Source organism: Phyllostomus discolor, chromosome 1, assembly GCF_004126475.2.
Source record: "Phyllostomus discolor isolate MPI-MPIP mPhyDis1 chromosome 1, mPhyDis1.pri.v3, whole genome shotgun sequence".
In the NCBI taxonomy this organism is placed as follows: Eukaryota; Metazoa; Chordata; class Mammalia; order Chiroptera; family Phyllostomidae; genus Phyllostomus; species Phyllostomus discolor.
In genome coordinates, this window is record NC_040903.2 from 86,739,231 (window position 1) to 86,753,778 (window position 14,548).

The window sequence follows — 14,548 nt, forward strand, 5'->3', positions numbered from 1 at the left end:
TACCTTTGAGTGTTTTAATTGGTTCAGAAAAGAACAGCTCACCGTAAACGTCTGAGAGCAGGAACCTCAACAAAATATCTCGAAGTGTAAAGAGGAGAAACAACGTTGGAGAGATTTTAATTACATCTGAGACAGTGCAGCCCCTCCTTAAGCACGGCCATCCGCCAAGCTCCAGTGGCTTGGCGACAGGTAGTGAATGAATGAACTCCACGAGGGGAGCGGGTGGTGGAGGAAAGGAGCGCAATCCTAGTCTGCAAAGAGATTGGTCGACTCCGCGGTCCCACGACGTCACTAAAGCTGGGCGCTTTAAAGCGCGCTGAAGTCCAGGAGCCGGGATGCTCTGGCGGGTTTGGGGAGCTCCGGCAGGGCGAACCCCGAGATCCCCGCTGGTGACAGCTCCTAGTATCTCTCTTTACAACGATCTCACCCCGCCAGCCTGCCAAAGTAGAAAACTCCTCGGGCGAAAGCGGTGTCCCTGCTCCCCATCACTTGCTGATTCAAAGCGTTCCTGAACCAGCTAGGGGAGTAGTACTTTCCCGGGGGCGCTTCCACGGTGTGCTGAGGGCCACCCGCTCAGCAGCAAAGAGCCCAGGAGGCAAAGAACTTCAGGGGACTCGGCTTTCGCCGACAGCGGGTGAGTGGGCACATCTGCGGCTGCAGACCTGGGGCGATGGCCTCTCTCCCTGCAGCCTCGAACTGGACCGCCGGCGCGGGAGGAGCAGGCGCTGACGCCGGGCACCTGAGTGAGGCGCTCACGGCTGGGGCAACAGTGGGGGCGGCTGAGGCTGACTGGCTGCAACTGCTGGCCCAAGCCGGCAATCTCTCCGCCTCGTCCTCCACGATGGGACTGCCCACGACCTCCCCCGCGCCTTCGCAGCCCCGGGCCAACCTCACCAACCAGTTCGTGCAGCCGTCCTGGCGCATCGCGCTCTGGTCCCTCGCGTACGGCGTGGTGGTGGCCGTGGCTGTCTTCGGGAATCTCGTGGTCATCTGGATCATCCTGGCCCACAAGCGCATGAGGACCGTCACCAACTACTTCCTCGTGAACCTGGCTTTCTCCGACGCCTCCATGGCCGCTTTCAACACCTTGGTCAACTTCATCTATGCTCTTCACAGCGAGTGGTACTTCGGCGCCAACTACTGTCGCTTCCAGAATTTCTTCCCTATCACAGCGGTGTTCGCCAGCATCTACTCTATGACGGCCATTGCGGTGGACAGGTGAGGAGAAAGCCGGGAAGGAGGAGGGAGAAGGGACAGAAAAGAGCCGGGCAGGAGGATACGGTTACAAAGGAAATGGTGACAAGACGGGTTTGATAAAAGGAAAGGGACTAGGAAGGCGTTCTTGGAGAAAGGAGGTCAGGGACCCTCTGTAGTCCTGCAAGGCCTGGACCAGTTTCTGTTTCCATGGTCCCTCCACGCCCACCCTAGCCCCGTGACCCCCTTAAGAGCTTTCGAAGGACTGAATGAGGAATATGGGAAAATCTGTAATTCCAAGTAGAACAAAATCAGCTATAAATACCTAATACTAGCAGATTTCTCAAATGGCTTCAAACGACCGCAGCAAAATTTATGTCTCTGTAAAATGTGCTTTTTTGCCCTCCATCTCTATGTCAGAACCTATTCACTCAGAGAAATGAATGAAGTCACTCTCCACCCTTCCTTCCGCTCTCTGGTTTGCTGGTCCTCATCCCCACCCAGCACATTCCCTATCCTTATCCTAGGCTCAACACTGGTTTCGCTACCTAGTCACAGAACATCCATCCAGCGGAGCAACAAACTCCCTCCCAAAGATTGCCACCAGCTAGCAGCTTCCACACCATCTCGGGTTAGAGTTCACTTCCAGTAATCTGCAGGGGCTATGTACAAGCTGGGTAAATCCTGTGCCTCAAATATTGCATCCAAATCTTTCAGATAATGAACCCTCAAAAACCCACAGAATAAGCGGTTAGAGAACAGACATGACAGCTGTCAAAGGGGAAGGGAGTTGAGAGGTTGGGTGAAAAAGGTGATGGGATTAAGTAAAGAAAAATTAAAACCTCATAGACACAGACAACATTATGATGATTACCAAAGGGGAAGAGGGGTGAGGGGAGCTAGAAGAAGGTAAAGAGGGTGGTGTAAGGAGATAGGCAGGGGGATAAGGTGACCTGGGGTGGTGGACACACAATACAATATGTAGATGATGTACTGTAGAATTGTACACCTGAAACCTGTATAATTTTATTAACCAATATCACCCGAGGAATCCAATACATTTTTTTAAGGAAGAGAAATTAGACACACTGATTTGTAGCTGTTTAACTTTTAGATTGTTTCCTCATCTACAGTGGAGATTCTCAGATGCTCAAATAAAAAGCTGGATAGACCTCCAATGTTTGTTCTCATATTTAAGTTTTAAAATGTTCTGTGTGCATTTGGTTCCTCATATTGAACACTATGAAATATGCATGCTTGAATTATGACAGTGGTAAATCCCCACATATTATTGAAACTGGTTTCACTTTAATTCAACACTATGCTAAAAAAATAACCACATCAGTTAATTCCAACCTCACTTTTGTGATTGGCAGCCACGTGGGAGATACAGGGGGTGATTTTACTGTAACTGCAAATCTCAATATTCTCACCCATGGGAAAAGTACATTTTTTTTACATTAGCATGCCTGTTTCAAAATAAAATGAGGCTTAATATCAATTCTTACTATATTAAGCCACTATTATAAGGATAATAATAAGAAAAAAGTTATTTCCATAAGTCTATCCTTTGTGTTTACTATTTTAAAATAGTGAGCATTGAGGTACTGATGACATCTGTAGACACTGTTTTGAATGCCAGACTCAGAGCGTTAAACTGAAGGAGCTGTGGTGAGTTGCCACTTAGTAGAGAAATAAGCACAAAATCACACCTTTTTTGCCATCTCTCTGAAACTTTCAATCATCTTTTTCCCCTTTATATCTAATTTTCCACATGTCTCAACCCTTCATTTTTGTAAGGGTAGAAATAAAAAGAAGCAATTAAGTCAGCTCCAAATTGGGCAACAGGTAAAATGGCTTCTAACCTTGCTCTAACAAAATTAATATAAATGAATGTTGCTTTGGTTTGCATACCTTCCTTGTTTTGTCTTTGTTTCTTTTTTATTTTTATATTTGTCTTTTTTATTTATTTAAGCATATGGCTTTTAATGTTCTGATCAGGAGAAGAGTCACTAGCATATCATGTTATGAAAGGAAATTGTCCCAATATCCTTTACATTTTAATGATGCATTATGAAATTTGATGAAAATTTAATGTGTGTGATATTGGTGGTATTTCAATTAAGAAATACTGTCTGCCAGCATTTATACAAAATCTGAAATGGCTTGGGATTATTTTAATGGTTAATATAATGCTATCTACACTCACTGGTTTGAAATTACACTCACTGGTTAATGTAATGCTATTTACACTCACTGGTTTGAAATTAATAAATACTACTTATTCTTTATTAGAAAACATTCAATTACTAAAACTGTAAAAAGTTTATGGAGCATACAATTTGCAACAAAATCTGAAGCATACTCAGTTTGGATACCAAAAATCTTTTTAAAAACTGTTATTTAAAGAAGTGTCCTCTGAGCACACAATTAATAAAAAAAGAAATACAGAAATAAAGACTTTAAGATAATTTTTAAAATCAAATATTATACAGATATGACAGTTCTCAGAACTCCCAATAATTTACCAGTGCAAAAAAATCTCTCTACATCAAGGATTAACTAGAAAAAAAACCTTAAACACTTATATTTGCAGTTATCTTATAGATTTAAGTTTGCAACATTGACCCTTCTGGGGAAATTCAGTTGAGTCGTGGTCTTTTGTTTATGGTTGCCTGGACTCCTTGGCACATATAGTACATAGTTAACAGTGTACACTCACAGAAATTATATTTTTATGCTATTAATGGCTTGTTGAAATAACCTTAAAGGGTGTTTAATCCCTAGTTAGTTGTTATTGATAAAGGAATACATCATGCCTCAAAAATCTAAGGATGGAACTGCCTTTTGATCTAGTGATCCCACTGCTGGGATTATACCCTAAGAATCCTGAAACACCAGTTCAAAGGATCCTGTGCACCCCAATGTTCATAGCAGCATTATTTACAATAGCCACATACTGGAAGCAGCCTAAGTGCTCATCAGTAAATGAGTGGATCAAAAAACTATGGTACATTTACACAATGGAATACTATGCAGCAGAAAGAAAGAAGGAACTCCTACCCTTCACAACAGAATGGATGTAATTGGGGAACATTATGTTAAGTGAAATAAACCAGGTAGCAAAAGACAAATACCATATGATCCCACCTGTAAGTGGAACCTAATCAATAAAACAAACAAATGAGCAAAATAGAACCAGAGACATGGAAATAAGGAACAAAATGACAGTGACAAGAGGGGAGGGAGAGAGGGAAGACAGGGGAAAGAAAGGGACGGGTCTCATCAAGGAACATGTATAAAGGACCCAAGGACATGGACAACAGGGTAGAGGCTGACTGAGGGACTGGGGGGGTTGGGAGTGGGACAGGGAAGAGCAATGGGGGTGGGGGGAGGGATTGGGATAACTGTAATTAAACAAAAAGAAAAAAGAAAAGGATCTTATACAATAAAAAACCTGATAGCAAGATAAATTGATTACCAGAGATAAACAAGAATTTCATGTGAGTGTTTATACTCTTTTATTAAATTGTGATCTCTGCTAGACTACAACCCACTGATACAAGGCTGAAATTTTCCTGTTAATTAAAAGAGAAATTTATGGCAAAAAAAAGGAATACATCATTTAGACTGTAAGGTGAACACTTGACTTATTTAATTGTGACTGTTTTCTGTCCCATTTAATATAAACTGAATTGTATCCCACTAGAAAACACTCAATTCACCCTATCCCTCAGCCTAAAGGTAAAAGGCCCTCTGAGCTTGAAAACTACTTTCTCTTTGTTTCTGGAACATCTGACTTCTCTTCAGCTGCAACAAAATGTTTGCAAGTGCCTATGACCTTAGAAATTTTAGACCTGAGAAGGACTGGAGATATTGCCTTCGTGAACACCTTTATTTTGCCAGTGGAGGTCCTCAAGCCAGTGGCTACACATTTTGTCGAGAAAAAGGCAGTGAGTCTTCTTTGAAGTGCTTGACCCTTCATTCTGTACTGGAAGAATTGCTCACTTTCTACCTCTACTTTTAAAAATAAGTATAATATTGGTAACTCTACTAAAGATTTCAATGTGAGGATACAGGTTTAGGTCTTATCCTGAAATGTGTTCCCTTCTGCTTTTTTGGAAATTCCTGAAAAACTGTCTTTATTGGCCAAGAAGCTATCTTTCGGTTCCACACAGTTCCTTCTTGCCAGGGAGGCTACTTCACCAGCCCTACACACACACACACACACACACACACTGGAATTATTTGCCAATAAAGAGTCACTTTTTCTTTCTAGTATCTTACCCAAATTTGCCATTTTGTGATGCTAATTTAAATGTAACATCTAAAAGACGCTAAGCTTCCCCAGGACCATGCAGTAGAGCCAAGATTCAAACCACTGCAGTCAACTCCCAGGCCCATACTCTCCTGAACTTTTACACTGTTACAGCTTCTGAGAAGTTGTGATGGCTGCGGGGTTTAGCAAGACAAAGTTCTCCCTTCAATTAAATTAGAATTTGGGGCTTGTTTATACTATACATCATATAGCATATATGTATATGTGTGTATGTATATACATATATATCTCACATCTTTATATTACCTATATCTTGAGAATGTATATGTTAGAAAATTATTAATATAACAGATAATATAAAAATATTGTTATTTTTATTCATTTATGATATACCACTCTATTATGGGGATATTAGAAAACAGAAAATATTTTCTAAGCACATTTTTGAGATATAGTTAGAAATGCTAAGAAGGCTTATTCACATAGAGTAAAGGAAAATTTTAGAGCACATGGTCCAGTATTGATTGGAACATTTCATTAAAGAATTTTTAAGATGAGAATTCACTATTTCTTACCTGAAAACCTTAAGTAATTTAATATTAATATGTTGTATTCATTAGTTCAAAAATATTAACAGAGAAAAAATACTTTACATTCTTTAAACACAAGAACACACCTGACATGAATAATTACTAAAAGAAATATTCTATCTAACTGAACTGTTAAATTTTTTATTCACACAGATAAAAATTGATGTTATATACTACTATTTGTTTTTAAATTTCTTTAAGGAGTTTCTTTTTCATAAAGCTAACTGTTATGCAAAATATTCATAGAACCTCTGATTCTTTTGAAGTTAATTAAGGGCAAATAAAAAATACAGTCATAAATCAAATTGTGATGCTTCACTCTCTCCATGTAATCTCATCCAAATTCATGGCTTCGTTTTCCATTTTTGAATGAAGAGCTCCAATATTTTCTCTTATCTAATTGGTTTTCTTCTGGATTATAGACACATAATTTATACAATAAAGTAGATAAATATAAATGAATGAAATTACTTAAATGTATTGTGGTAAATGTTACAGCATTGCTATAAATGTCATCGGATGTAAACACTTTAGTCAGTTTTTTAAACTACTTTATCATTCTTCACCTCTAGCTCCCTGAGCTAATCTCTGTGTTTTTTTCTACTTCTGAGAAAGCCATTGCCCATGCAGTTGACAGTCTAAGTGTTACAGCGAGACTTAACTCATTTTTTTTTTTTTTTAGCCCAGATGATGAACTTGGTGAATTTAACCTAAGATCAATTACTTTTGCAGTTGACAGTCTGTGTTACAGTGAGACTTAACTCATTTTTTTTTCTTAGTCCAGATGATGAACTTGGTGAATTTAACCTAAGATCAATTACTTTGCCTTTGGGTTCTTTGCAAAATAGTAACTAAAACTATGTTTTAGAAAAGATTACTTTTAGGAAATTCATTATGAGTCATCAGCACTTTCTATAATTTGTAATTCTTATTCAAGAATCTAAAAATCACATATTTGAATATAACATCAATTCTCCCACATCTCCTGACACATGCATATAAATGTGATAACATTAATTCAGATATCCATTATTTTTAGTTTATAACTATCACTTATAAACTGTATCTTGCTATTTTCCCAATTATTTCAAAGAGTTTCTAGGGAGGTCTGATAAGAGCTTATCAGTAGTCATCTTTAGGACTTTCATTTCTCTCCACCACACCCTGGCCAGAGAGAGAGAAAGAGGAGAAAAAGAAGTAGAAGGAGGAGGAGGGATAATGGGAGAGAGGTGGGGAGGGAGGGGGAAAGAGGGAGGAAGGAAGAAAGGAAGGAAGGAAAGGGGAAGGGGGGGAAGGGAGGGAGGGAGAGGGGAGGGAGGGAAGGGAGGGAGGGAGAGGGGAGGGAGGGAAGGGAGGGAGGGAGAGGGGAGGGAGGGAAGGAGGAGGGAAGAAAGGAAGAAAGAAAGGAAGACAATGTCAACACTTTGATACAGAGCTTAACAGTTTCTCCAGAGGAAGAAGCCATGTTCTTCTCCAGATTGTTGTTTTAGGCACATTGCATCCACATCTGAAAAACTTATAAGTTGCAAACCTTGCTCTTTGCCTGAAATATTTTTGATGTCTATTTTTGTTTCAAATAGAATTTGAAAAAATGATCTGTCCCTTACTTTTTTTTTCTCCATTAACAATTTCTTAATGGCCAGTGTCCTTTCATCTTCTACTTTCAACTCCGGCTCCCTGGGGCTCAGCTCTAAAGTGTCTGTTCAGGATGATGAACTATCTATACATCTTCTTCCCTGTGCCTCACCCCTCTGAGCACAAATCATTTTTATTAATGCGTGTTCAATGGTACATTAAATAAATGCTGCAAACGGGTAACAGCTCCACCATTTCATTAGACACAGTCAGAGACTGAATGCCATTTGAGACTCAGAAGGACCTCAAACACATGAGGAATTTTTAGACCATGAACTTAACAGTCTGATATAATTCTACATGTGCAATAAGATTGATGTAGATTTGATTTGCTCAATGATGAGACTTTAGTTAATTTTACTTTCTTTTATATATTTTATGATTTTATATTTTATATTGATATATACATATTTATATATATGTATACATATTTATAATCATATTTTTATTATTATAAACAACAAAATGCACATTTTTACATGGAACAAAATAAATTTTTAAAGTTCTGACAATGGATGGTGATGATGTTTGCATAATGTAAATGTACTTTATAGCACCAAACTCTACACTTAAAAATAGTTAAATGGTAAATCTTACATTATATCTGTTTTACCAAAGTAACAATTGTTAATATTTATTAATTAATTAATTAGTTAATTAGATGCCTTTTAAAAACTCAATAATAGCCCCAACCAGTGTTGTTCAGTTGGTTGGGTATTGATCCACAAAGTAAAAGGCCACTGGTTCAATTCCTGGTCAGGGCACATGCCTAGGTTTCAGGTTTGGTCCCTGGTTAGGGCATGTACCAGAGGCAACCTATCAGTGTTTCTCTCTCATATCGATGTATCTTTCCCTCTCATTCTCCATTCCTCCCCCTCTCTCTAAAAATAAAGAAATAAAATCTTTTTTAAAAACCTCAATAATGACTCTCAAATACATGCCAGTTTGGACACCAAAAGAGAACAACTTGATTAAAATTTATGTAGATATTTTTGTGGTAGATGTTTTGTAGCAGCATCTTAAATGTAATTTGTAGGCTGAGTTAGAAATCATGAAGACAATTCTGACGACAGAGTACTGTTAACATTATAATAAACTATTTTATAAGCTGTGAAATCTTTTTCCCAGGAATTATGTAAAGATGATTCACCTATGTGGAGTAATTTAGAAGCCTGCCTAATAGCACAGGGATAAATAGCTCAGGGTTTCTCTTAGTTTTGTATGTGACATGGGTTTTTAAATATTCACTTAAGTCTCCTATTTTGAGCTTGTATTATCATCCATAAGATTTTTTTAAAATTTCACATCAGTCCACATATCAAGGTTATTTAAAACCCTCTTTCATGCACACCTGTAAGTAAGGGAAATGTGCATTGATCATATTACTAAACAATAGGGAACTCAATTGTGCTTTGGAGCTGTTTTTTACTGGCTAGAAGGAATCAACTTTGCACCCAGTGATGTTACTTTGGGAGCTTGAAATTATAGTAGTATTTATACCGAAATTTGCAAACACTAAAAATCAGGAATTTTGTTTTGTTTTTGTTTTGTTTTGTTTTGTTTTGTTTTTTCCCCCTCAGACTGTTTGTGGTTAAAACATTTACCAGCGCATGGCTCACTGTATTTGTTTTCACTTACTCAACAGATATTTATTACCTTTTAAGTACAAAACATTATATATCTATGAAGGACACCGGGATAAACAAAATAGATACAGCCCATACCCTGGTGATACTGTAAGAATATCTCTAGCTTGAACCCCTCAGCTGTATTTCAGAGTCCTGAATCCAACCACCTCCATGACATCACCCTTTGGAAATCTATTAGACATCTCAGACTTTACATGTCCCAAACTGAGTTCCTGACATTCCTGCAAAACTCAGTCCTCCTGCAGTCTTCTGAGGTCAAAATCTCAGCCTCAGGTCAAAATTCTTGGAAGTATTCTTGACTCATCTCTTCTTTAATATTCCATACCCAATCCATCAGCAAATCTAAGCATCTCTACTTTCAAAGTATATGTAGTGTCTAATTATTTTTTAAGATGCTTACTGCTGCTTCCCTAGTTCAAGTCAACATCATTTCTCACCTAACTGGTTACCCTACTCCTACCATTGGCCCTCTTTAGTATGTTCTCAGTCAACAACCAGAGCAATCCTGTTACTGAATCAGATCCTATATTCTCTCCACAAATCTTCTAATATCTCCTCAGTTCTGTCCAGGTAAAAATCAAAATCCTTACAATAGTCTATAAGAATGTATAGTAATAGGTCATTTGTTATTCTCTGACCTTATCTCCTACTCACCACTCCATCACTCTGCTCCACCATCACTGATCCACTCGATTCCACCAATACACTAGCATGTTTCAACCTCAGGATCTTACATTCAGTGAAACTCTCGTCCTCCAGATGGCCACGTTACTCATTTTCTGAGCTGTTTCCAGACCCTGACTCCTTTATTTTAAATCACTTTATTTTTGTCTTTATCACATGCATTGCCTTCTAAAATACTAAATAATTACTTCAGCTATAATATTTATTGTTTTTGTCTGCCCTACTCAGTTGTAAAGTCCATAAGAATAAAAAAGAAAGACTATAGAAATAAATTTATTTTACATTTGCAGGTTATGAGATGACAGAGAAACTATTTTTACAAGGAATAACTTTTCATTACTCAGTGTGTCTCATGTATGAACTGATTACTGTCTGAAACAGTAGCTTCATGTCATTTTCCATATACTTATGCTGTTTTATTTTTCTTCATTCTATTTATTAATATCTATTTTGTTTACTATAATATTCATAGCTTTTAGGATAATCACTACAAATATTTGGCATTCAATACAAATTCTTTTCCTATCACTTTTTATCATTGAATAATTTTTACTCAAATTACCTTATTAAGATATCATAAAATATGTTAAAATCAAAACAGATATGAAAATAGCCTTTATTTTCCATCTTTATTTTCCAAGTTTAGAAGTTATCTTTCAGAACAATTAAATAAGCATTTACACTATCACAACTTAAATACACACTGATTTGGCCCTGGCCAGTGTGGCTCAGTTGGCTGGAGCATCGTCTCATATGTCAAAAGCTTGGGGGTATACAAAAGCTCTGTATACATTGTGTTATATAATGTCATTTTAACCTTATAATCACACTGTATGTTTTGTTTATTATTTCCTTTTTGCAAAGTTAAGAAAACTATTCTTTTAAAAAATTGCATATGTGCTGATGTTCTCATTTGTAAACAATTATTCACTCGCCATCTGTACAAATTCTTCCACAACCACTTGCAGTCACTATTCAAAAATCATGTTGACTATTACAGATACTTTTTAGGTGCCACAGAACATGGAGAAGAATAAAATCAGTATCTATGATAAGTAAGAGCATAATGCTGCTGCAGCTCTGAGGAGGTTAAAACTAAGAGAAGGGAAAGAATCTACAGTGAACATTCTGTAATCTGAATGGAACCCAGCTGTAGAACTTTAGAATAAGGTATGAACAAGAGGGAAATCTTTTCAGCAAGGAAACCAGCATGTGAAAAATGTGAAACTGTTAAAGGATATTTGATCTGGTCCACATCCATCTCTCAGTTCACATCTACTCTCTATCTATTCCACACTTCTTCTGCCCCCTTTCCATCTGGACGACTACTTCTGTGGACTAACTGCATAGATGGTGTCCATTGCTGTCTGACCTCTACTTGGCTTTGCCTAATGGGACAGAAACACCTGAAGGTGATAAAAGGAAAAAGAGAAGAAAAACTTTAGGTTATATCTACCACACTTTCCTTTCAGAATTGCTGCAAATTTGTTAAGCCCAGGTGTATCCACATCTCTTATTACCAGCTTCTCTCCTAAGAATTCACCCCACTTTTTTTAATTTTAAGTATTTTATTTTATTTTTTATTATTGTTCAACTATAGTTGTCCCCATTTCCCCCCATAGTTCTCCCCAGCCCTAACCACTTCCACCTCCCATATTTAATCCCCCCACTCCCATTGTCATTGTCCATGGGTCCTTTATACATGTTCTTTGATGATCCTTCACTGTCTTTCCCCATTATTTTCCTCCCCCCACCCCTCCGGTCACTGTCAGTTTGTTCCTCATTTCCATGTCTCTGGTTCTATTTTGCTCACTTCTATGTTTTGTTGATTAGGTTCCACTTATAAGTGAGATCATACGGTATTTGTCTTTCACCACCCAGCTTATTCCACTTTGCATAATACTCTCCAGTTCCATCCATGCTGTTGTGAAAGGTAGGAGCGTCTTCTTTCTTTCTGCTGCATAATATTCCATTGTGTAAAGGTACCATAGTATTTTGATCTATTCATTTCTTGATGGGCATTTCGGTTGCTTCCAGGACTTGGCTATTGCAAATTGTGCTGCTATAAACATTGGGGTGCATAGATTCTTTTGAATTGGTGTTTCAGATTCTTAGGGTATTATTCCAGCAGTAGACTTGCCAGGTCAAAAGGCAGTTACTTTTTTAGATTTTTTAAGAAATTTCATACTGTTTTCCACAGTGGCTGCACCAGCCTGCATTCCATCCAACAGTGCTCTAGGGTTCCCTTTTCTCCACAACCTCAGCAGTACTTGTTATTTGTTGATTTGTTTATGATGGCCATTCTGACTGGTGTGAAGTGGTATCTCATTGTGGTTTAATTTACATCTCTCTGATGGCTAGTGATGCTGAGTGTCCTTTCATATGTCTCTGGATCCTCTTTAGATCCTCCTTGGAGAAGTGTCTGTTCAGGTCCTTTGCCCATTTTTTAATTGGATTGTTTGTCTTCCTGGTTTGGGATCATGTGAGTTCTTTATATATTCTGGAGATTAAACCCTTATCCGAGATATCATTGACAAATATATTTTCAATATAGCTGTCCAGATCTCCCAATGTCATTTGTTGACGAGGCTATTTTTACTCCATTTTGTGCTCCTGCATATTAATTGACAAGTGTCAATTGACCATAGAGACTTGGGTTTATTTCTGGGCTCTATGTTCTGTTCCATTGGTCTATGTATCTGTTCTTATGCCAGTACCAAACTGTTTTGATTAATGTAGACTTGTACTGTTATTTGATATCAGGTATTGTGATCCCTCCTACTTTGTTCTTCTTTCTTGACATTGCTGTGGCTATTCAGGGTCATTTATGGTTCTGCATAAATATTTGAAATTTTTGTTCTATATCTGTGAAATATGCCATTGGTACTTTAATAGGGATTGCATTGAATCTACAAATTGCTTTGGGTAGTATGGACATTTTGATGATGTTTACTTTTCCTATACATAAACACAGCTTATGCTTCCAGTTGTCTGTGTCTTCCTTAATTTCTTTCTTCAGTGTTGTGTACTTTACTGAGTACAGGTCTTTTACCTCTTTGGTTACATTTATTTCTAGGTACTTTATTTTTCTTGTTGCTATAGCAAATGGGATTTTTTCCTCATTTCTGTTTCTGATATTTCATTGTTGGTGTACAAAAATGCCTTTAATTTCTGAATATTGACTTTGTGTCCCCCTATTTTGCCAAATTCACTTATTAGGTCAAGTAGTTTTTTGGTGGAGTCTATAGGGTTTTCTATACACACTATCATGTCATCTGCAAACAATGAGTTTTGTTTCCTCCTTTCCTAATTGGATGTCTTTTTTTTTTCTTTCTTGTCTGATTGCTATGGCTAGAACTTCCAATACTATGCCAAGTTGAGTAGAAATGGTAAAAGTGGACACCCTTTCTTGTTCCTGATCTTAGTGGGAAAAGTTAGTTTTTGCCCATTGAGTTTGATGTTGGCTATAGTTCTCTCATATATGGCTTTTATTATGTCAAGGTATGCTCCCTGTACTCCCACTTTAGTCAGTGTTTTTATCATAAATGGGTGCTATACCTTAACAAATGCTTTTTCTGCATCTATTGATATGATCATATGATTTTTGTCTTTCCTTTTGTTTATGGGCTTTACCCCACTTTTGATTATAGAATCCTTTCATCGTTCAAGTCTGAGATGGGGGACACCCACTCTTTGCTATTGCTAGTCATAGGAACATTCATTTCTAGTAGGTTTCCTTTAATCATTTGTGAAATGAGGCTTGTAAATGGCTTCTTTATTATATTTTGTAAATGACATATTTATTAAACTCTCTTCAGTTTTCTCATTTGAGTGTGCCTTGTTATTTCCCAGAGCTCTGACTGATACAGTACAGTAAATTTCAAGAAAAGGTAAGATATTTAGTGTCATTGTAGTAAAGGGTGTTCAGAGTCACAGCTAATCCTGTTGGAAGTGAAAAAAAAAAAACAATGAAATGTTTTAGAAAGAGAACTTTGAAGACATTGTGAAGAAAGTTGGAAAGGAGAAGCACCTAAGAAACCCATTATGATAATGTACCAATAGTCAAGGCAATGATGTTGGATGGGAAAAAGAGAACATATTTGGTGATGCTGGAAACTGGGCTGCCAAGATTTATGATTGTGCAAAGGAATTGATAAAAAAGAAGAGATTCAGAATAACTAATATGTACATATGAATGATATTTACAATGAGCACACTCAAAGTAGTTCTAGTTTTCCAAGAGTAAAAGAATTTATGAAACATAAATATATGTTCATATGTATTAGTAACATTAATGTTTCTTCCAGAATATTCATACTGTAGCAAAGTAGACATAAAATTGTTTCTACTCAATCCCATAGGAATCTTAATGTTCCTGTTGGTTAAGAAAAAAGTCTGCCAGAACTATTGACTTGTACCTTGTAGCTTCATTTAATCACATACATGGAAGACACATAAAAACAGAACCCCTAAAACTATAGAGGAATAATTTTTAAATGGAAGGGAATTTTGGTTCC

At 37.4% G+C, this 14,548-nt stretch overlaps 1 protein-coding gene across 1 annotated transcript in view; it reads left to right on the forward strand.

The window, feature by feature from the left end:
• Positions 1-252: 252 nt before the first annotated feature.
• The window catches only part of TACR3 (tachykinin receptor 3), a 73,526-nt gene continuing 59,230 nt past the window's right edge, over positions 253-14,548 (forward strand). The window contains exon 1 of the mRNA XM_028507996.2: positions 253-1,218. Coding sequence (XP_028363797.1) covers positions 671-1,218 — 548 coding nt within the window. The 5' untranslated portion in view covers positions 253-670. The remainder of the gene's footprint in view (positions 1,219-14,548) is intronic.